The 22392-nt window shown below is 33.5% G+C and overlaps 3 protein-coding genes across 4 annotated transcripts; 2 read left to right on the forward strand and 1 right to left on the reverse strand.

Moving 5' to 3' along the window:
• The first annotated feature begins 4509 nt into the window (after positions 1-4509).
• Positions 4510-6551, forward strand: LOC113700175 (NAC domain-containing protein 6-like). Of its 2 annotated transcripts, none has more exons than XM_027220683.2 (3): positions 4510-4810; positions 5172-5443; positions 5730-6551. In XM_027220683.2, exons 1-3 carry the CDS (start codon positions 4642-4644, stop codon positions 6150-6152), a joined length of 864 nt encoding a protein of 287 aa, XP_027076484.1. In that variant the 5' UTR covers positions 4510-4641; the 3' UTR covers positions 6153-6551. The 2 variants fall into 2 exon arrangements, with proteins under 2 accessions (XP_027076484.1, XP_027076485.1); XM_027220684.2 differs by having other exon boundaries at positions 4687-4825.
• Positions 6552-14294: 7743 nt separating this feature from the next.
• On the reverse strand, positions 14295-16855 carry LOC140010513 (protein ALP1-like). Its single transcript, XM_072057794.1, has 4 exons — positions 16519-16855; positions 15170-15703; positions 14836-15061; positions 14295-14740 (listed from the first exon to the last, which is right to left on the reverse strand). Exons 2-4 carry the CDS (start codon positions 15695-15697, stop codon positions 14295-14297), a joined length of 1200 nt encoding a protein of 399 aa, XP_071913895.1. The 5' UTR covers positions 15698-15703; positions 16519-16855.
• Positions 16856-17404: 549 nt separating this feature from the next.
• On the forward strand, positions 17405-19162 carry LOC113697988 (NAC domain-containing protein 6). The gene is made up of 3 exons (XM_027217631.2): positions 17405-17706; positions 17877-18142; positions 18496-19162. Exons 1-3 carry the CDS (start codon positions 17538-17540, stop codon positions 18898-18900), a joined length of 840 nt encoding a protein of 279 aa, XP_027073432.1. The 5' UTR covers positions 17405-17537; the 3' UTR covers positions 18901-19162.
• The last annotated feature ends 3230 nt before the right edge of the window (positions 19163-22392 follow it).

Genomic DNA, 22392 nt, shown 5'->3' on the forward strand with positions numbered 1-22392 from the left:
CAACCATCCAAGATTTTGGTGTTATCATGCGAGAGCTCAGCTATGAGACCACACATTCTTGAGGTTCTTAAAATTCCGTGTCCTTTCATATTTAATTAGTAAATTTTCAATACCATGTAGGACAGGGAACGAGTAAATGTTATTCTTAGAAAATTCAATAGTTTTACTTTAGAACAATAATTCATTTTCCATTTTTTTGAACTTCAATTCCTGAAAAATCCTTGATTTAAAGTTCTCATAAACAAGCAAAAAGCCTTTAGTTTTTTTTTTTTTTTTATCGGAGACGATAAACCTAATCCTTATACTATATAAGAATGAGTTAAGGACAAAGATTTCAACCGCAAGGGTGTGGCTATTTTGGGAATATGAGAGTATTTGAAGTGCAATTAGAGTATTGAATATGAATCATTATAACTAATTTGGTTTTTTTTTATAATTACTTAAATGTCCTGTCAGACATTTAAAACTATGGGTAAGTTTAACATGTAGCAGTATTCGATATCTGATTAAACATTGGGTACAATTGAATTCAGATTGTGTTTTAGTGGAATTACATAAAAATCCTTTTAATAATTTAATTGGATTAACATCCAAGTCTATTAATTTCTTAAAGCCATTCTTATCAGTTATTTGCAAACTTGTGATATATAGATGTTAAGACACAATTAATACGGATTAGTAGAGAAGTTTGGTTTCTTGGCCGTTACTATAGTAACCCCCATCTATTTAAATTCATTTCATTTACTTATAATTTTGTCCCACTACAATCATGTAGTCTATTGAATTCAGATGTTGCTATATTAGTTACTCCTCTTTCCCATTTTGCAACATCTTTTTCAATAGGTATGTTTTCTTTAACTAATCTACTTTTTTTGTTGTAAGAAATCTGCAATCTTGCAAGTTGTACGTGCAATACTTTTTTTAGTGTTTCAATTCAATTGCCCATGTTAGATAGGCTTGATAGGGAGAAGATCACATTTGTTAATTGTTATTTGTGGTTTAAAATAAGTTTATCATCATAAATTTTTTCATTTATAAATTGCATCTAACTCTTTTGTTGTTTTAACTATTAGTTACGGTAATTTTCAAATTGTTTGCTACTTTATTGATGATTTCATTTAGACAATTTTTCACTTCATTTGATTTGCCAATATGTTTAACTATCTACTTAAAACTATTTGGCTACATATCTAAAGTATGTACTTCATTACTTTTAATTGTTTTCTTGAATTGAGTGGATTGAGATGTTTTAGTACTTTTTGAGGTAATTATTCATCTAAATTAGCATGTTAGTTATTGTATATATTTGCAACTAGGTCAAAAACTGATATTTTGTGACTGTAACCCCTACCAAGAAGAAGATGTTTTGCTATATATTCTAAATCATACAATAAATCATAATTGATTGATTGGTCAATGTGGATGTTTCATGATGATATGTCCTTGGAATCAATATAAATCAAAGAATTTGGCTTGCGAGAACTGAAATTCCACTAGCAATGATTTCTTCAAGTATGCTAATTGTTCAAATCTCACTCATATGACAAGATAATGAGGTGGATTGCCCTCGTAGCAAAATCAAATTCAAACTAAATAACAAATTTTAATATCCCTAAAATGCATGAGCAGATATAAGTAAATCTTTTATTCTATTAGATTAGACGCAAAGTGGTTAATCATATTTTATAATTATATTTCATTGCATATTATACATTTTTACTCAATATGTAATTTATGATTTTTCTGTTTAATATCACAGAATAAAATTGTCATACTTCAATTATTATACTATAAAATACTAAATAATAATTATTAACTATTTTTAATTATAGGTATTAAACTCCCGCGCATGACGCGGGCTTTTTCCCCTAGTCTATCCTACACTAAGGGGAAGGGAGTGGGCCTAAGGAAGCCCAGGAATAAGTCGGAAGGGACTGAACTATCACCGGACCCGACGGGTGCACAACACACCCGCCTGAATTTTTTGAAAATAAGCCACAAAAATGTGGCATTTTTTGTGGAAGGCCCAGTGGAAATAAGCCACCATGTAGGTAGTGGCCACTGAGAAAAAGGCCCAGTGGTTGCAAAAAGCCCTTAGTTGTTATGGTCATTGTCCAAACCTAACGACTCAAGGCCTCCACTAGAATCTCATGTCACACTTGTAAGGATCTAGATGATGAAAAGCTTGTTGAAATATCTAGCAATCATAATTTCATAAATCTTTTACCAGACGTGCCAGTCTTTCAATTGTGTAGTTCTCTTGATTGAAGTTTAATTGAATCAATGAAATATAAATTGACCCGTTAACAAAATTTTGCATCTTCAGTTTTTTAGTAGCGAAAAAAATCATTCGCATTATCGTTTTTCTTGCAGTTTTTATAGAAAATGTTGATCGCACTTTACTTTTTTTTATATTATAAATCACACTCGTATAATTTATTTTATAATGTAGTCTAATAAATGAAAATTTTGTAATAGAAATGATACTTGAGCTGCCTGCAATCAATAAAAAGAAAAAGTACAATTAACATTTTTCGAAAGTATACATTGGCAAGTGTAAAAGCTGCATGGAAGTATGGAGCCCATACAGTACAGTTTCACGAACAACAGCCCAGCAAACATTCTAGGGGGGATTGGCTCATACCGGAATGTAGCCTAGTCTCAATTCGAGACAAGTCCAAACCTTCCAGAGGACAATTTTGTGCTGTTTGATTCTCAGGCGTGATTTGTTCAATCGTCTACAAGAAATGATTCTGAAACGTTGAATTTTCCCACGCAAGTTCACATTGTGAAAACAAACGAAAAATAAAACAGTTGCTTTGGCCTAACTCCTAATTTCTTCTCTCTCTCTCTCTCTCTTTTTCTTTCTCCCTCCCCACCCCAAAATTTTCTACTACCACTAATATAAGTACAGCTCAGGGGAAATACGTAGTGCTGGTGGTGGTCTATTTCTAGATATGTAGTGGTGATCCATTTCTTTCTTTCTTTCTCATTTTCTTGTTGATAGAATCGAATCGGTCTACTAATCTTGCAAGGATTTCGGGTGTGTTTTATTTTAAGACAATGAAATGCAATTAAGTAGGCGAGGCACTAGGCATGTAATAATAATTGAGAGGTCACGACGAAATTGAATCACTATTGCTCCTCAGTTGAAAAATGCAAATAAAACTCATGAAACATAGAAGAAGAGTGTGCAATTTAGGCAGCTGATTGGCTGAAGGCATTGGGTCAATAGTCACAATTTTATGGCAGATACATTTCGTGGTTTGATTTCTGTGTTGATACGAATGACAGCTGGTTGAATTAGTCGACACATGGAAAACCCAACAAGAGTAGAACCAACATTTTCTAAGCAGTTACATCGTATTTCTTTTTCATGTTTATCGAACTTTTTTTTTCGAAATCGGTTGAACCGGATGACGACGTTGATTACCAGTGGTTTATTCTGGTTTGGGCATATGCAAAAGAACAAATGCGGATCTGACAGTCACAAAGAAACATGCGGTCCTATGTCAAGTCATCTTGATTGTCTTTGATTTGTTTCCCAAGTCATGACAAGTAGAGGTCCTTCCCCTAACGAACGTGGCTGGGAATTTTTGATGATCAATAACATCATGTACAGCTCAAAAAGAGGAAGAGACCAAGTCCTCGGGGATGACTTAAAGTGATGGCTGTAACTTTGTAAAAGAAATTGAACTTTTCTATTTGTAACTTTGTTTGAGTTGAAAGCAATACGAAGAAAAATTTGATTCACAGATTCCAATCACCTTTCTATTTTTTTCAATCATCTTTTTATCTCGCATGCATCACATCACATAAAGTATTACGGTAATTATCTCCGGTAAATCATCCAAATAAACTCCTATCCAAACAAATTTATTACTATCAACAGAAAAGAAAGTTTGGTCGTGGGATACCCGTAGTCTCAGTCAATCCTATGCTCTTTAACTGTTTCATCAGCCTCTTAATCAAGAAATCAAATTGCATTTCTCTTCATTTGAACCAATTGGCAACCACCACAAATATAAACCCATCTCGTCAACTCATGAAATCCTACTCTAAAACTCCAAAAGCACTAGTGACTGGTGAAAACTGAAATTGGCCATCATTAGTAATCAGTCGAGACTCTAGAGGGTCAAAAACAACTTCGTTAACATCAATTATATATTCCAACACTAAAATATTTCTGCTTGTGGAAGAAGATTGCTCCACTAAATATTTTATTAACTTGAGGGATTTTTTTCCCCTTCTGGTGATGGTGGACCGGTGGTGCATCAACTCAGAGATTCAGATTGACGGAGTAAAAGATGAGAAACCGTAAAGGGCAGAGAAAACACCTCTTTGCGTCAATTTTCTAGTCCACACCTGTCGTTTCATGGTTTTCCTGTCACATCTTTGGGGAATTTTATACCGTGTGGACCTTCCCCCAGGCCAACTTTCCATATTCTCCATCACCGTCTCTCCAATTACCAAGATGATTATTACTAGTATAAATTAGCGCCGCAAGCCTAACTTCAGTAATTCATTAGAGAAAAGAAGTAAAGTTTCTTTTGATAAATAGTGTTGGAGATCACTGAGTTTCGATTCCATACTAACGAAAATTTTCGAAAAATAACATTTTGCCATCTTTTTGCCAAACGAATGGACAATAATTCATTGGGGGAGCTACCTCTTCCTGGATTCCGTTTCCATCCTACTGAAGAAGAACTCCTCAGCTTCTACCTCAAAAGAACTGCCTCCGGCAGGAAGATACGTTCTGATGTCATTGGCTTCCTCAATATTTACCAGCATGATCCTTGGGAGCTCCCTGGTACTTCTCATGCATGTATTACAATATTCTTTCTTATCTTTTCATTTTGTAAAAAAAAAAAAAAAAATTAGGAATACTCCAAATTTTGTAAGGGACGATTCAGGAGTCGAAACTCATGGTCGCCTAACTAATGTTCCTACTAGGCAGCTGAACTGCAAGTGTTACAATTTTCTTTGTTATATACGTTTGCATGTTGACATAATTGTTTAGGTCCAAAATTTACCGGATCAGGTCTCTGCGGTGGCATCACATTTAGCCCTTGTTGCGTGTAGTATTGTTTTTCATTGACATGATAATTGTCTCAAGTTACCAAAAAAAAAAAAAGGAGTATTTAATTAGTTTTTTGAAAAAAAATGTGCAGGAATGGCTAAGATAGGAGAGAGGGAATGGTATTTCTTTGTGCACAGGGATAGAAGGCATGGTCATGGGGGAAGGCCTAATAGGACTACCAAAGATGGGTTCTGGAAGGCAACTGGTTCCGACCGTCAAATTCGAAGCTTATCAGACCCTAAGAAAGTTTTGGGGCTGAAAAAGACTCTAGTTTTCTACAAAGGCCGGGCACCACGAGGTTCCAGAACTGATTGGATTATGAACGAGTACAGACTTCCTGATAACCACCATCATTTACCTAAGGTACTACTCATCAAACTCAACGAATTTATGCTAATAGGCCGAACTTAATTAAAGACTGCATTTTCCTTCTTTTTTCTGCCGGGTTTTGACTACTGAGCATTCTAACCTAACTATACTTTTAGTAGTATCTGAAATATTGATGAGACTTGGAGTGCAAACTTTCTTTTCGAGGGCGTTGGGAAGCAATCATGCATATGTTTATAATTTCTGATAGTTATCTTTTTTGGATTTTTTTTTTTTTTTTTTGGGGTGGGGACCGAAGCTAATGATACTTGTGTGAATGCAGGAGGATGTGGTACTTTGCAAGATTTACAGAAAGGCGACGTCATTGAAGATTCTGGAGCACAGAGCTGCAATGGAAGATATCATATCAAAAACAGTTAACCCAACTTTATCGTCTACTGATCAGTCTCAGGAGGGAAAGATCCCAGAAGAAAACTTGGGAGAATCATTCTCACAAAAGCAAAGCACGATCAATCTTCCAATGACAAAGCAAGAAGATGATGACCTCTCTGTTCCTAATTCATCTGTTAAATTTGGTTGCCTGAATTATAATTGTGACTTGAAGGAGCTACAAGTACTAGATGTGCCCAAGTTTAGCATGGATGCGACTACAGACGCATTTTGGACTCAAATGAGAAGCCCGTGGCTTGACAATTGGAGCCCGAGTGTTTATGCCAACCTTCTTAACTGCTCGCCCCATTGCTGAAAATCCCAAGTTAGTGTGAATTACTACAACTGGAGGATAATTTATGGTAATCTTAGCCTCGCCTCACACAGCCCATGAAGCAATGTGTTATGCGTGCACGAATTAGGATTTACGCCCCTTTGCTTCCATTTATCCAACATACTAAGGGCTTAACATTTTGGAGAATGGTGCAGAACGCAGCAATCAGCACCCTGTTTAAAAGCGGGGTCAAATCTTGACACTCTGACATTGGCTAAAGTTGTGACAAAATGAGGAAGCTATAAGCAGAATGATGTACGTGGGAAGATTAAAAAAAAAGTAATAATTGAAAGGCGTATGTATGTATGATGTAAACAAACAATAATGATTTGTAGATAATATCTTTTCAATTCCTTGAAAATTCATCAGTTTTTTGTTTTATCCTAACCTCTTCAATGTCTCTTTTACGATTTTTTTTTTTCTTCAAAAAATAGCTTTTTTCAGGAGAGTACTTTACTTTTCTATATTTTGAACTTCAATTCCTTTTGCTTCGAGAATTTGTTGATTTTAAATTCTGATAAACTAGCCAAAGCCTTTAGTTATTGTGCTTGTCCAAATTAACCTAAGGCCTTCACCGAAGTCTTAGGTGCCAACCACCGCGAATATGGTATTATCGATCACTTATAAGCATCTAGATGAAAAGCTTGCTTGGTGAAATATCTAGTAATCATAATTTTGACAATTTGGAAGAATGATCTTTTGCTGTACAGTCTGGGGCTCTCATTTCAATTGTCCAGTTATCTAAGTTGAAATTGGTAAAGACACGCACTAACTTAATAACAAAAGTTTTTCTTGCATTTTGCTCCCTTTCGGGGGTGTTAAATGCCAGAGCTTGAAATTTGTTTTCACACCAATATTTGGATCAAGTCTTAAATGCAATTTAGACTTGGAAATGGTAGTTTTGGAAATGGGCTGCATACTTAGCTAAACGCGTTGCGTGGGCGCGCGCGCGCGCGCGCACACACACACATATATATATATATATATATACTCTCTCCGTCCCACTTTGATAGTCTTGTTTTCCTTTTTCGTCTGTCCCAAATTGTAGTCCACTTTCCCATTAAGAAATGTAATAATCTTTCAGAATTGTCTAAAATACCCTTATTAAATATCTTGTTATTAATACATTGTTATTAAATACTAACCCACTGCATTGGATACATTGAGTTTTTTCAATACTAACCCATTAGCTGTAACTGATATTAATTGGCACTCTTCGTGATTAGCATAAGGGTATTTTAGAAAATTATTAATCTAAATTTATGTTTCCAACTAAATTAATTACACTTTCTTAATCTGTGTGAAAAAAAAAATCAAGACTAACAAAACGGGGCGGAGGGAGTATATATTTATACAAAGACCCGAGAAAAGATCCATCAGTGCTGCGTGCGAAGTGTTGCCTCTAGGAGAGGTCTTTTAAACAAAATTTTTGTACCAAACTCGATCGTGATCTTATTTGCCTCATCAATGTATCTTATCTGGTACATATATTTGAGCGTGTGCTTTAGGCAATTAAAGCTGATTTCTGTAAACTATCATATGATAGGGTGAAGTTGCCAGAAAGAAACTAGAGTTTTAACTAATAATTATAAGGGATTTTATAATTTATCACCTGACTGCTGGATGATAAAGGAATGTGGTCTCGGTGGAAAAAGTGTAAAAACTCCAAACCATTCTTGTGGCGTGGAAGCCAACTTTCAGCAGACGCACCCATGATTGTGGCTGTTCTTGGCTGTTTGCTACTCAGGCGTGATTTGTTCAATTTATCCACATGCATGAATCTGAATTGTTGAAGTTTTTCCCCATGCAAGCTGAGATGAGATTGTGAACCAAAACCAAAAGTGGCTTTTAGCCTAACTCCCAACTTCTTCTTTCTCCTTCGTCGCCCTTCATTTTCTGTCGGCCATAAAAAGAAAAAGTTTTTGGATACTAATATCTAGTGTTAGTCCATTTATTCCTTCGTTGTCGTTTTCCTTTTGTTAAATAGAACCGCTCTGATCTTCCAAGAATTTCATTAATCTTGGCCTCGTTTTGCTTGAGACTTAGGGCTGCTTATAAGTCAGTCTAATTACTTTCTAGAAATGTAGAAGACGTCTGGGGCCAACTTTTGTTCATCATCCATCTCCTCTATTTTTTTTTTTTTTTTCGTTTTGGCAATTGTATTACATGTTTTTGTAGATTTATGCTAAGCTTAATTGATTTTATACAGAACTTGTAGGTGCTTTGAAGATAGAAAAACACTTGTGGGTATTTTTGTGTCACAGGACTTGGGCTCATTTTTGGCAGATACATTTCAAGGTTATGATTTCTGTGTTCACACGACTGACTGGTTCAAAACCCGGTTAACACATGCAAAGTCCAACAAAACCAATCATCTTTTGACTAATTATAGCTACATTTTTTTTTTCTTTTTCATGTCTATCTAATTAAATTTTGATCTGCATCAGTTAAAGCAGTAGAACTACAACTAAACCAGCCAGCAGTTAAGTGAGTTGTACTGATTTGGACACACACGCACACACGCACCTGTGTGTGTGTGTGTCTATATATATATATATATATATATATATATATATAAATGCGAATATTTAGCCACATCAATGATGAAACATGCTGTCCCAACGTGTGTCCTCCTAAGTCAAGTCTTCTTCCTCGTCCATGAAAAGTAGGAAGTTCTTTGCTCTAGCAAACATGGGCATTGGGAAAGCGATCGATCACACGGCGTACAACTCAAAACGATGAATAGACCAAGTCTTCGGGGTTGACAGTTGACTCCCAAGTGATCATAAAATGCTTTTCAATGATTTTTAATTATGAAACACAAAGGTGCTCCTTCCCTTCTATACTGTTGTAATTACATCTCAGTACGTAGGCTAATTATCAGAAGAAGAAAAAAAAAAGTTACATACAACGTAGATTCTAAGGGTCAAGAGTCAAGACGAAACAAAATTTTAAGACTGCTCATTTTTTGTTATGCACTCATTAATTTGAAGCACAATTTGGGGAATGGCCATATTTTAAAGTGTGGAAGGGTAACTTTCAAGCGTAAACTTAAGGAATTTTACGTGTACAACACCGAAAATAAATTAAAAAAGGGTTAATGTCTTTAGGGTACATTTGATAAAACTGAAATCTAAATTCTGAATTCATTAAATTATTGAATTGTTAAGTATTAAATCTAATACATTTGGGTGCATATCACATTGTGATAAGTGAATAGCATATCAATTAATTTTGGGAGCAAGTTTTGCCTAGAAAATTTAGTGCCATTTAATTAATTCAGATGTTCAATTTTTTATTATCAAAAGGTCTAAATATATTAAGTTTAAGGTTCCATTTGATAAAACTGAATCTGAATTCTAAAGCCTGAATTATGATATCTGAATATTGAAACAATTAATTTGCTGAATTTTAAACACTGAAAAAAAATATATAAGTGTCTGAATTTTAATATTAAACCTATTTATACTGTTTGACAAACATTAATAACTGAATACTTAATAAGTTAGATTTGACAATTTTGCCCTTATATTTTGTCATCTAAAAAAGAAATAGAACCTGTGATTTAATTAATTTAAAATAGTTAGGAATAAAAATGACAATACTTATTTTTAAATCAAATTAATATAAAAGATGAAATATATTATATGAGAAGTATAGAAAAGATGTGAAAGTCATTAAAAAGGGAGAAAATCGAAATAGAAAACCCTTAGATAGAGAATATTATGTTGTTTAATTAGATAAGAATTTTGAACATAATTAACAAGTAATATTAGATTTGGTAGATAAGATAAAGTAGTTGAAATAATTGAGTTTATTGCCAAAATAACTCTCCTTCTACAACATATACCCAAAGTAACCTAATTTTAAAATTTATTACCTTTATAATTTTTTTGGCCACATAGGTTGCACATGTATCAGGACAGAGATAGAGGCACACTCTATTTCTTTTTTCCATCTAATAGTTTTCCTAATTCTCTGTCTCCGTGTTTTTTCCTTTCATTGCCTTTTCCTTGTCAAACGTAATTTTGAGAAGTCAATATTTATATTAACAGTATATAAAAATTCATTATCATCCTTGATAATATCAAGGTAAACAAAGATTATTTTCTTATCTTTTCTATTGTGCAATTTTTGGAACATTGCTATGGCGTTCAAAAATTTTTTGAATATTAATTGTCTAACAAATGATATCTCACACCGTGTATTTGATAAAAAGTCTAGGAGAAAATAATCTAACAGTTTTAGATTTGCAATCGAAAACTTGAAAATTTTAGTTTTAGGTTTTTTTTCAAAGAGTAAGAAGGATAATATAAACAAATATGATAACCTTGAAGTTTTTGTAACTTTTTCTTGTTATTACTTACAATTTTTGTTGCAATTTTTGAATTTTTCAAATTTAATTTTTGAAAAAAATATATGCAATAGGTTTGATTCATTTCAAGAAAAATGTAGAGACCAATCATAGTAAGGTCAATAATGGTAGAATTTGTTTTAAATAATTATAAGAAAACTATCAAAGTTATGCAACCTTATTGTGTCTCTATGATTAAAAAAAATTAAAAATTTTAACTCATGTTGGAAACTATAAACTAGATCAAAACTTTCCTTTCTTGTTATCCTACGTGGCAATCAGGATAATAAGGTGGCAATAATAACATCATTATGAAAATAAAATTTGAAAGTAAATCATATTGAGAATATTTTTTAAAAAGAGTGTTATTTTAGCAAAAAACTCGAAATAATTCTATTAATTTTTATCAAAATTAAGTATTCAGTTAGGATTTTTGTGCTGAAAAAAATACACACAAGTTTAGCACTGCTTAACAAGTTCAATAGATGGATTTTCATTTATCAAACATTCAAAACATCTGAATATCTGAAAAAGTTCAATTTCAGCACTTTTTATATTGTCAAACAGACTCTAAGTGTTGAATTAGGTTATCAAACAGAACCTTAGTTAAGGTTTCATGTGAAAAATGTGCTAGAGTATAATAAATATACTTTGCTGATTGTTGTAACTGATTTTTTGTGCGTTATTGAAGTAAAATATATACATGAAAAAAAGAAGCTTAAACGGGTGCTTTAGAAATAAAAACTAATTGTTTGTTTGGGCATAAACCAGAAGGGCATCCCTTTTCGAAAGAAATATATCAAACTTTTTCTGTTTGTAACCTGTTTTGAGTTAAAACAATATGAAGAAACACTAGAAAATTGAAATTGAAAGAAAATTTTGGACATAAAAAACCATTTTATAGACTCTTCTTAATAAAAAAAATAAAATTATTCTTGCACATTTCTTTTAGTTTGATCAAATTCGCATCATCCATTCATGCCAAGTAAATCTACCTTATCAACTCATGAAATCACGCTCTAAAATTCCAAAGGGTCCTCATGATCAGTTGTCAGTCGAGACTCGAGACGGGCTAAAACAACTAATATATCACTCATTCCAACACTAAGGGGGCGCTTGGTTCAAGTTTAGGAATTGAAATTGTAATTGGAATCATAGACTCTGGTTTTGGAATTAAAACTTTTCATTCCAATATCTTGCTTGGTTCACATATTGGAATTAGCATTATTCCAATTCTTGATGCTTGGTTTGATGAGTGTTTCGGAATTAAATGCAATTAAATTCCAAATTTACCCCTGATATAACAATTCTTCTAAAACAAAAGAATTACACATACGACAAATTAACATTTTCATAATTGTGACTACAATAGTTATTAACTTTTTGATAAAACATAAGAAAATCATAAATAATAAAAAATTTAATACCAGAAAATAAATATAGTGGCTGCATTAACAAGGAGTAAATTCCCAAAAAAAGGAGTTTTTAAACAATCACCCAAAAGGTGACGATTTTTTAGTCTCTTCCCAAAGGGTGAAAAATGCATCCAAGAAATGTGTTCTTCCAAATAAAAAAGTAACTTTCAAATACGTTATTTTATGTTTTGGAAATTTGTTTAAATAGAAAAAATTGGTTAAATAGCCCATAAGATACCAGCTCTTTATGGGAAACTGGCAGGTTTTGTACCAGCTTTATGGGAAAAATTGATTAAATAGTGCCCAAAGGAAAACTGGTATGTTTTGTATTTAACATAAATTAAAAATGTGAAAGTTAAAAAAAAAAATTGCCCATAAGATACCAGCTCTTTAAGGGAAACTGACAGGTTTTGTAGTATGTTTTGTACAAACTCTTTATGGAAAACATACCAACTCTTTATGGAAAAAAATTGATTAAATAGCACCCAAAGGAAAACTAGTATGTTTTGTATTTAATATAAATTAAATATGTGAAAGTTTAAAAAAAAAATTATTCATAAGATACCAGCTCTTTATGGGAAATTAGCAGGTTTTGTATTTAATACGCTATTTAACCAATTTTTTATATTTAAACAAATTTACGAAAATTAAAATAACGTATTTGAAAGTTGCATTTTTATTTGGAAGAACGCATTTCTTGAATGTGTTTTTCATCATTTGGGAAGAGACTCAAAAATTGCCAGCCTTTAGGAAGTTAGTTTAAAAACTCTTTCTTTTTGGAAATTTACTCCATTAACAAGTCGTTTGTGGTTCCTACATTAGATAATGATATGAAATAGATCTCTCCTTACATATATGAACAAAAGAAGGAGACTCAAATCACAAAAACTAACCATACCAAATACAAATCAATTGTCTAATCCAGTCGAGAGTACCACTCAATGTCCACAATCTCCAAAAGACTAATCATATAACCATCTAACAATCACCATAACAAAAAGAAATTGCCATCAAATCATCACTTTCCAACTAACAATAATTTTACTTCAGCGAGTAGATGGAGGATAAAGGAGGTTAATTATATATTGTCGTTTCATTTCTGCAGGAAGATTGTAGAACACATGAAGCTTGGAAATCTGCTCCGAAAGTATGTCGGCTGCATTCATTACATCTCCACTCGATAAAGCAAGTTTCATTAATTCAGCAACAACTTGATCTCTTCTATCGGAGACCAATTGCTCACGTTTATCCTCATTTGACATGGCTGCTGCCATAGTCGTAAAATTAGCTTGAATTCCCTCCACGAAATCTCCAAATTTGCTGGTGAGAAGTTGCAATGATGCATCAAGATCACCCCTTGTTGTTGATGCAGATTTCATTTTTTTTGACACATTTGCAATGGGAGGGGATTGTTTCTTTTGTTTCTTGGAATTTCTTGTGCTTGTTGAGCTTGGTTGAGTTGATTGCTCCATGGAATTTACTTCATCTTCTTCTACCTTATCATTATCCGAGTTTGACATATCATCAAGTCCTTCATCTCTTTCCTCCAAATTTTGGAAATCTTCCATATCTTGGACAGCTTGTGCAAAATCTTCAGCAACATTTCCAGTGGCTCTGTCTCTTCCATATACAATTTCAAGATCTCCTAAATATGAAAATTTGACATCCCAAAGGCCCTTCGCATCCTTATGAGTCTAGAGATAGAATAGAAAGATAAATGATAATCTTAATAAAAGGTTGAAAAAGAACATATCAGAATGTAAAAAGTAATCAATTTCTTACCTTGCACCAATCATCATACCACTGTTTTTCACAAGAAATCTTTTTCTCAGCATCATTCCAACTACAACCACTTTCTTTGCACATTTCAACAATTGCATGGAACCTATTTTTCAGCCACTTAACTTTTGATTCAATATGTGGGCTGACTTGTTTGGTAAAAGTAGGTTGCTTACGCAAGATAATTTTAAGCAATTCGCTCATATAATTATTTTTAAATCCTCCATCTGATTTCCACATTGGATCACAAGCCAACTCTTGCAATGATTCTATTAGCACTTTTACCTCTTCACCAGTCCAAAAACATTTATTTTTCCCTCTTCCACGTACAATTTCATCATTCTCCATCCTATCATTTAGAAGTCAACCCATATATATCAATTAATTTTGATACACAATAGCATATAACTGAAATTTATAATATAACAAAACACATAAAAGAACATACAATTAAAAGTCAATCCAAATTTAAAAGAACATACATCAAGTGTCAATCTAATTCACAAATCCACTATAAGAGTACATCAAATGTCAATCCAAATTTAATGAGTCTAAGAGCTAAACATCCATTCATAGCTAAATACTAAGTCCAGTCCTCCAATTGTCAAACATTTCATGTGCTAAATTATTTCTAAAATTTGCCCATTGATCACTTGGCAAAATAGTGGATATGTACTTTACTTCTTCATCACTGTCTTCATCTTCACTTTGTAGTAATTCTTGTGGATCAAAAGTCATGAACTTCCTTATCAAGTTGTGCAGCAGACAACATGCCATAATTATTCGCACTTGTGTTTGAATTGGAAAAAATGAAGGGGATGCTAGAATCTTCCACCTTCCTTTTAGCAATCCAAAACATCTTTCTATGATATTTCTAGCTTTAGAATGTTTCATGTTGAAATATTCCTCTGGTCTTTGTGGTCGATAACCATTGAATTCATTAAGGTGATATCTTTGCCCTCGATAAGGGGCAAGAAATCCATCAGCATTACAATATCCAGCATCCACCAAGTAATAACAACCTTCAAAATTCAATCATGTACAAATTAATACTAGACTACCTTATTTTCGAAAAAAAATTGATTGAATGGTATTGAATACTGCAATATATGTTTACCTTGTGGGACTCTAAGACCATTTGGTCTAGAGATGGCATTTCGAAGCACACGACCATCATGTGCCGAACCTTCCCAACCAGGCAAGACATAGATAAATTGCATATTAGGAGAACAAACCCCTAATACATTCGTTGCAATACTTCCTTTTCTCGTTCGGTATCTTGATTTTTGTTCGGTGGGTGGTGTCACATCTATTAATGTCCCATCTAAGGCACCTAAACAATTCTATTTTAATAAAAATAAAAAATATAAATGAGTTAAAATGTCTATATTGGATAGTTTAGGTGAAAACATACATTTTATTAAATAATTGTATTTTAATGTTTGAATTACCTTAAAACATTTCCATCTCTCATCTGTGCAATCTTCGGTAATAGGCTCAGGCTTCTTAAGTAATATAGTATGCAATTTCAAAACTGCTAGGAGGCAAAGATTAAATTGACGACTCACCGTTTCTCTACTTCTCCAAAATAGACCACAAATTGTTCTACTTTTCTTGTGGTGAGCCAAAACATATACAAACATGGCAACAATTTCTTCTATTGACATGTTTCTTGTAGCTTTCAAACCTCCAGTGTCTCTAATCATTTCACATAATATCCCAAATGCTCGTCTATCCATACGAAGTTCGCTAATACAATAAGCATCACTCTCCCTAGTCAAATTGAATAAGTGTTGCATGCGCTCAGTGACTTTTTCTTCTTTTGATTTTATTTGGAGTCTTCTACTTTTGAGATGAATGAATATTAACTGGTACCACATCATAAACAGTGCAATAACAACCATTATCATTCCTGATAAAATCTGGCTTTGCCCTCGATATTTTTTGCGTCTTCTGTTTTCAATAGGCAAACGTGGCATCTTTGTCTACATAACAATATGACAACCAAACGTAAGTATTCACCAAACTAGATTACGGCATCAAAATCTTCAAATGCATTAAACATCAATTGATCTTATTAAAAGGGCCTAGACATGCATCATACATCCGTAAACACAATGATGTATAGATATAAATAAGCATAAACAAACGAAATTGATGGTTGAAACTTGAAATCCTATTGTACGAATAACTATGAAACTGAAAGCTATTCAAGCAGACAATTTTACAAACAGGTACAGGGCATGTAGAAACCCACCCAAACTATACCAGTATTCACGGATCAAATAACCAAAAGATCAAGAATTGATTGACCTCTATTGAATGCGTAATCCAAGAAAACACATTAAAAACATAAAAATGACAAATCTAGTGACATTAACATTTATCTCACCAAAAAAAAGAACAAAATAATGTATTTGTTGAAGTAAGTGAATTAAAATACATGTATTACAACAAAATACATGGATTAAAACACATGTATTATTCTCACCAATAATAGTGTATTTGTTGCGGAAATAATTTCTTATTGGATTTTGTGACAAAAGAATAGGAATTCATGGAAGGAAGACTTTTTTGCAAAACTGACAAATTGTGTAGCGTGAGTGGAATAAAAGTGAGAAGGTGATGGGTCCAGAGCATAGCATTTTGGTCCAGTTAGTGTTATTGTATCAGATTCCCTTCTTTTCTTCTTTATTTTCAGCTACCCAGTGAGTAGCCTGAAAAAACAGAGAAGAAGAAAGAGAAAAGCTTGCATACGAAAAGAAAATTGCAGAGGCAAGGGAGTTTGTAATCCACTGACCTGGGGATCAAGGAATTCACCCTAGTAGAAGACTCTTTAACTCTAGAATTCGTTGTCCAAGGAGAGTCAAAAGCCACTGATCTTTATGGTTGTCCAACCGGTGAAGTAGAAGAAGTAGAAAATCTGATGAAGAAGAAGAACAGAAGGTGCGGCGTGTAATGAAGAAAAAAAGAGGGTAGGTTCGTCATAAATGTTTTTGCTCGGGAATGAGTTGAGGGTTTTGTCCAAAACCTCCCAATTTACTCAGGAATGGTGAAAGTCCGATTTTTTAGAAATGATTCCAGAAATTGCATTCCAATAGACTTAACCCAAGCAACAAATAAGGGGTTCATTCCATTATTTGATTCCCAAACCTTTTAACCAAGCAGCCCCTAATATTTCTGTTTATGGAAGACAATTCCTCCACTAATTATTAATTAATTAACTTAAGAGATTTGGAATTTTTTTCCCCCTCCACTGGTGGTGAATTAACCATAGAGATTTAGGATTTGTTTGGATTGTAAGTTATTTGAAATATTTTTATTATAGCACTTTTTTGTGATGTGATGTATATGAGATAAAAAGATAATTAAAAAAATAAAAAAAATATTAAAAATTATTATAATAATAATATAAATAAATATATTTAGAAAAATAATCAGCACAGCTGTGCAGACAAATCCGTTAGATTGACGAAGTAAAAGATGAAAATAGTTCATTGTCTAGTCAAGACAAGACCCGTCTTTATAGTACTCTTGTCACATCTTTTGCGAATTATACAACCGTGTGGACCTTCCCCTCACACTTACTTCCAAATTCTCCACCACCCATTTCTCCAATCCCGTGACGGTTACTGCTACTATAAATTAGCACCGCCAGCCTTTACTTCATTAATTGATTAGGGAAAAGGAGTTAAATTGCTTTGGATATATAGTCTTGGAGTAAGGTCGGCAGAGTTTTTGAGTCCAGACTTGAGGAAAACATTATAGGCAAACAACGTAACATTATTATTATTGGTCATCTTCCTGCTGATTAAGGGAATGGACGATAATTCAGTGGGGGAGCTAACTCTTCCCGGGTTCCGTTTCCATCCTACCGAAGAAGAACTTGTCAGCTGCTACCTTAAAAGAATTGCATCCGGCAAGAAATTACCTTCTGATATCATCGGCTTCCTCAACATTTACCATCATGATCCTTGGGAGCTACCCGGTAATTTTCATGCATCTATTACAATTTTCTCGCGTTATACGCGAAAACTCTTTTTGGTATGGTTTAGGTCCAAAACTATTGCCATGGAATTACACTTGGCATATGTTGTGTGTAATTTTGCTTTTCTTGAATTAGCACAAAAGAAAAAACTTTCTTGAAAATATGTGCAGGAATGGCTAAGATGGGGGAGAGAGAATGGTATTTTTTTGTGCATCGGGATAGAAGGCATGGTCATGGGGGAAGGCCCAATAGAACAACAAAAGATGGGTTCTGGAAGGCAACCGGGTCGGACCGTCAAATAAGAAGCACATCTGAGCCCAAGAAAGTTTTGGGTCTCAAGAAGATTCTAGTTTTCTATAAAGGCCGTGCACCACGAGGGTCCAGAACTGATTGGGTCATGAACGAGTTCAGACTTCCTGACCATCCTTTACCTAAGGTACTAAGTCATAAACTCCTAATCTTTGGGTTTTTTTTTTTAAAATTTGTAAGTAAGAGATTTTGAACATAGACGTTTCACTTATATTCCCTTTCCTGATATCATCCAATTGATTCCTTCCCGTATCGGGATTAATTAAAGAGTCAACTGTACTTTTCTTTTCTTTTGTGCATTTCTTCTTCCTATGGACCTTTTTATTTTCATGATTGGTTCAGTTTCGATGCACTTTAAGTATTGGTGAGACTTGGAGTCCAAATTTCCTATTTCGAAGGAGTAGGACCTAATGAGCTTTTATTTCTATTTCTATTGGTGAGACTTGGAGTCCAAATTTTTACTTCTATTTGTAAATGCAGGAGGATGTGGTACTTTGCAAGATTTACAGAAAGGCAACGTCATTGAAGATCCTGGAACATAAAGCTGCAATGGAAGACGTTATATCAAAAACACTTGAACCAAGTTTATCATCTACTCAGCCTCAAGAGGGAATCCCACAAGAAAACTTGGCAAAATCATTAGCACAAAACCAAAGCATGACCAATCTTCCCTTGACAAAACAAGAAGATGATGACCTCCTTGTTCTTAATTCACCTGTTAAATTTGGTTGTCTAAAATACAGTAATGACTCGAAGGAGTTACAAGCACTGGATGTGCCCAAGCTTAGCATGGATGAGACTGCAGATGCGTTTTGGACTCCAATGAGAAGCCCGTGGCTTGAAAATTGCAGCCTGGATGCTTTTGCCAGCCTCCTTAACTGCTAACTCCAGTGCTCAAAATCCAAGTTAATGTCCGCGGAAGACTGTGATTTTCAAGTGAAGGGTAATTAATTGAAATATTAGACTCGAGGTCTGATTAAGCACGGCATTTTCTTTTAGTTGGGAGTATTTTTAATCACATGTGCTTGTGCAAAATTGATAGGTATCGAGTTTGTACAATAATAAATACTTATTCGAAAAAGAAAAAAATATATAATTTTTGTGTATAGCGGTGAGTAGGATCGAATCCACAGATATTTGAGAAATATATTTCTTCTCGGATTCAAAGTATGGGGGAATTTTGGAGATAACCAACTAAATTTAGCAAAATCAAAATAACACAAATAAAATAAAATTAAGTCGATAATTGCAAAACTCTAACCAGAGGAATAACTGTTAGACTAAGTTCGTAAACTGATCATAGATGCAATGATGAATTCAATTATTTATTGATAAATTAATTCTACCATAAAAGCCAACTCTTCCTTATTTTATCGATAGTCAAGGCGCAACCGTTGACTATTTCTCCAAATAGGAAACAACTCTAGGAACCTCCCATAGAAGTTTAATTTCCCAATTGTATGAAGAATTAGAAGAGTTTAATTCTAACCAATCAACACGCTACGAGGGTCTCTTTAAGTTAGATTATTCGTTCCACTAACACAAACTTAATTATGCCAGTTGCTACCGAGATTAAATCAATCTAATAATTATGTATTAAATCACTTCAATTAACAATCAACTATCAGATCAATTCAAATACCGGGTCCTTTGATATTCAAATAACATAATAATCATAAATATCAAAACCAAAGAACGAATAAATACCAATAAATGAAAAAAATAGTGTAATTAATGCAAGCTCATAGTTTGTAGATTCAAGTTTTCAAGCTATCCTCAGGTAGAAAAAGAATGTAGCGGCGCATCCTCAAAGGAAATCCACAAGAATCCATTGATAATAATTGTGTATAGTTTTTCCTCCCAAAAAGTGAACGACAGACTCCTATTATGTTCCAAAGAATCACCCTTGCGAAATTGTTGCCGGCCGAACTCTTAATCACGCAAGTCCGTCCTTTTTTTTCTCCCTTTGTTTTCTATTTAACAACAACTACTAATAATAAGACATGTTTCCCAAAATAGAAAAAGGAAACTACTTAAGATGATATTCCAAGTTTCCTAATTCAATACTAAAACTAATAATGAGAATTAAAGTTTTCAAAGTTTTCCTCCAAAAGCTGCCCTGAGTTCGATTTGGACTTGGAAACTGACCCGAATATGTCACCATCAAATTAACTGGAAAATTGCCCCTTTTAATCATGTTTTGCTCATTTTCCTACAATTAGCATCATTAACTAAATATAAATAGAATCCATCAATTAAAATAATATTTGGCTAAAATCAAGAAAAATATAATCATAAATTAAATAGCAATTTTGCATCCTATCAACCTCTTTGTTCTTCTTTATTCATCTGTTAAATTTGGTTGTCTAAAATACTGTAATGACTCGAAGGAGTTACAAACACTAGATTTTGCCCAAGTTTAGCATGGATGAGACTGCAGATGCGTTTTGGACTCCAATGAGAAGTCTGTGGCTTGAAAATTGCATCCCGGATGCTTTTGCCAGCCTCCTTAACTGCTAACTCCAGTGCTGAAAATCCAAGTTACTGTCTAGAGCTGTAAACGAACCGAATCGAACCGAGTATCTCATGTTTGAGCTCTGTTCGTTAAGCAGTTCGAACAACGTTCGTGTTCGTTCGTTAATTTTCGAATTCCAAACCTGTGTTCGTGTTCGGTTCGTTAAGTAAAATTCGTGTTCGAGTTCGGCTCGTTTAACATAAACGAGCCGTTCGCGAACATGTTCGAAATGCTCGAATCCAAATTATTTTATGCCTTAAATATGCCATGCAAATTATTAATCATTCTAAAAAATAATTAAAGCGCTAAGTGACTAAATTCTATTATTCATTAACTATATAACTAACATTAACATAAAAACAACAAATAAAACAAAGAAATTTGCCCTCCAAATATAAAAGTCCAGCCATAAAATTAACCCTAAATTTGTTAAATGATAATTATGTCTATGTTCGCGAACGTTCGTTAAAACTCGCGAACATGTTCGTGTTCGCGAACGTTCGTTTAGCATGTTCGCGAACGTTTGTTAAAACTCGTGAACATGCTCGTGTTCGCTCGATTATTAATCGAACAAAAAAATTCGTTCGAATTCGGTTCGTTTAAAATTTCGAACGAGTCTTTCACGAACACGAACGAGCCGAAACGAACCGAGCTACCGAACAGCTCGGTTCGTTTAACAGCTCTATTACTGTCCGCGGAAGACTGTGATTTACAAGTGAAGGGTAATTAATTGAAATATTAGACTCGAGGTCTGATTAAGCCCGACATTTTCTTATAGTTGGGAGTATTTTTAATCACATGTGCCAATAACAGCATCTGTAATAATCAATTGGAAATTTTTAGCCTCATTTGCGGTAGAAAAATGAGGGTCCTCGATTCCTTGTAATCTAATATGAGTGGCAGATCAACTTATTTTCCTTATCTTAAAAAAGAGACGTTAAGGAACATGTATACATTTTCAAGAGGTAATGTAACTTGGGTTCTTTTCTTCTTTTTTTTTTTTTCACTTTTTTCTATAGAAGCAAAAAAGGGGTTAATTACACTTTGCTCTCCTAAACTTTGGTAGTCACTACACTTTATCCTTCTCAACTTTAAAAATATACAGTTTACCCCCATAAAGACTAGTCAGAGCTAGAAATGCCAAAAAAAAGTACAATAACATTATTATCCTTTTATTTATGACGTTATCTGTAACCTATTATTATTTTCTTTTATTGCTAGAAAATGAAAAAGTTATATTCAGTTTATTATCCTTAAAATTTTTTTCTATTGGATTAATATTTACTTTTACATATGTTCCGTTCAATTTATAAATAACACAATAATTAACAGTAAATATAATTAGCAATTTTTTGAAAAATGGTAATATTAAACTTGTTATTTTTTATTATTGTAGTTTACATAGACTTTTAGAATGATATTATTGTCATTTTTTTTGTCAAATTAGTCAAATGTCAAAGACTTAACAACCAAAATTGTTGAGAAGCACTGGTATGCCTTATTTTTTAAATTTAGAGGAGAAAAATAGAAATTAAATAAAACTTCAATTCTTTTTGGACAGAAAAGGCAATAACAGTAAATTATAAATAATTTCAACAACGAAAGAGCTATGTTGTCATGACACTTAAGGACCAATACTAAAGGTCTCTGATTTTCTTTTGCTTAAGACGTAGGAACTAATTTATTAGGGCCTGAGTGTAGAGAAATAGGTTGGCCGCCGAAAGGGTCGAACTCAAAAATTTACAATGCTGGGCGAAAATTGGATTTCTTGTTATCCATGTAACCTTTATTCTAAACCACCAGCTCTTGGGCTCGTGGCCACCATCAAGCCAAGGGATTGATGGGGTGGGAGGCAAGGGTTT

Source organism: Coffea arabica, chromosome 7c (genome assembly GCF_036785885.1).
Source record: "Coffea arabica cultivar ET-39 chromosome 7c, Coffea Arabica ET-39 HiFi, whole genome shotgun sequence".
Taxonomy (NCBI): Eukaryota; Viridiplantae; Streptophyta; class Magnoliopsida; order Gentianales; family Rubiaceae; genus Coffea; species Coffea arabica.

Bases quoted from the DNA above. Each gene is read 5' to 3' on its own strand.
- LOC113697988 (XM_027217631.2), top strand. From the start codon at position 17,538: ATGGACGATAATTCAGTGGGGGAGCTAACTCTTCCCGGGTTCCGTTTC. The intron at 17,707-17,876 runs GTAATTTTCATG...AAATATGTGCAG, and splicing joins TGATCCTTGGGAGCTACCCG to GAATGGCTAAGATGGGGGAG. The intron at 18,143-18,495 runs GTACTAAGTCAT...TTGTAAATGCAG, and splicing joins CTGACCATCCTTTACCTAAG to GAGGATGTGGTACTTTGCAA.
- LOC113700175 (XM_027220683.2), top strand. From the start codon at position 4,642: ATGGACAATAATTCATTGGGGGAGCTACCTCTTCCTGGATTCCGTTTC. The intron at 4,811-5,171 runs GTACTTCTCATG...AAAAATGTGCAG, and splicing joins TGATCCTTGGGAGCTCCCTG to GAATGGCTAAGATAGGAGAG. The intron at 5,444-5,729 runs GTACTACTCATC...GTGTGAATGCAG, and splicing joins ACCACCATCATTTACCTAAG to GAGGATGTGGTACTTTGCAA.
- LOC140010513 (XM_072057794.1), bottom strand. From the start codon at position 15,697: ATGCCACGTTTGCCTATTGAAAACAGAAGACGCAAAAAATATCGAGGG. The intron at 15,062-15,169 runs GTAATTCAAACA...TTATTAAAATAG, and splicing joins AGAGATGGAAATGTTTTAAG to AATTGTTTAGGTGCCTTAGA. The intron at 14,741-14,835 runs GTAAACATATAT...TGAATTTTGAAG, and splicing joins TGGTCTTAGAGTCCCACAAG to GTTGTTATTACTTGGTGGAT.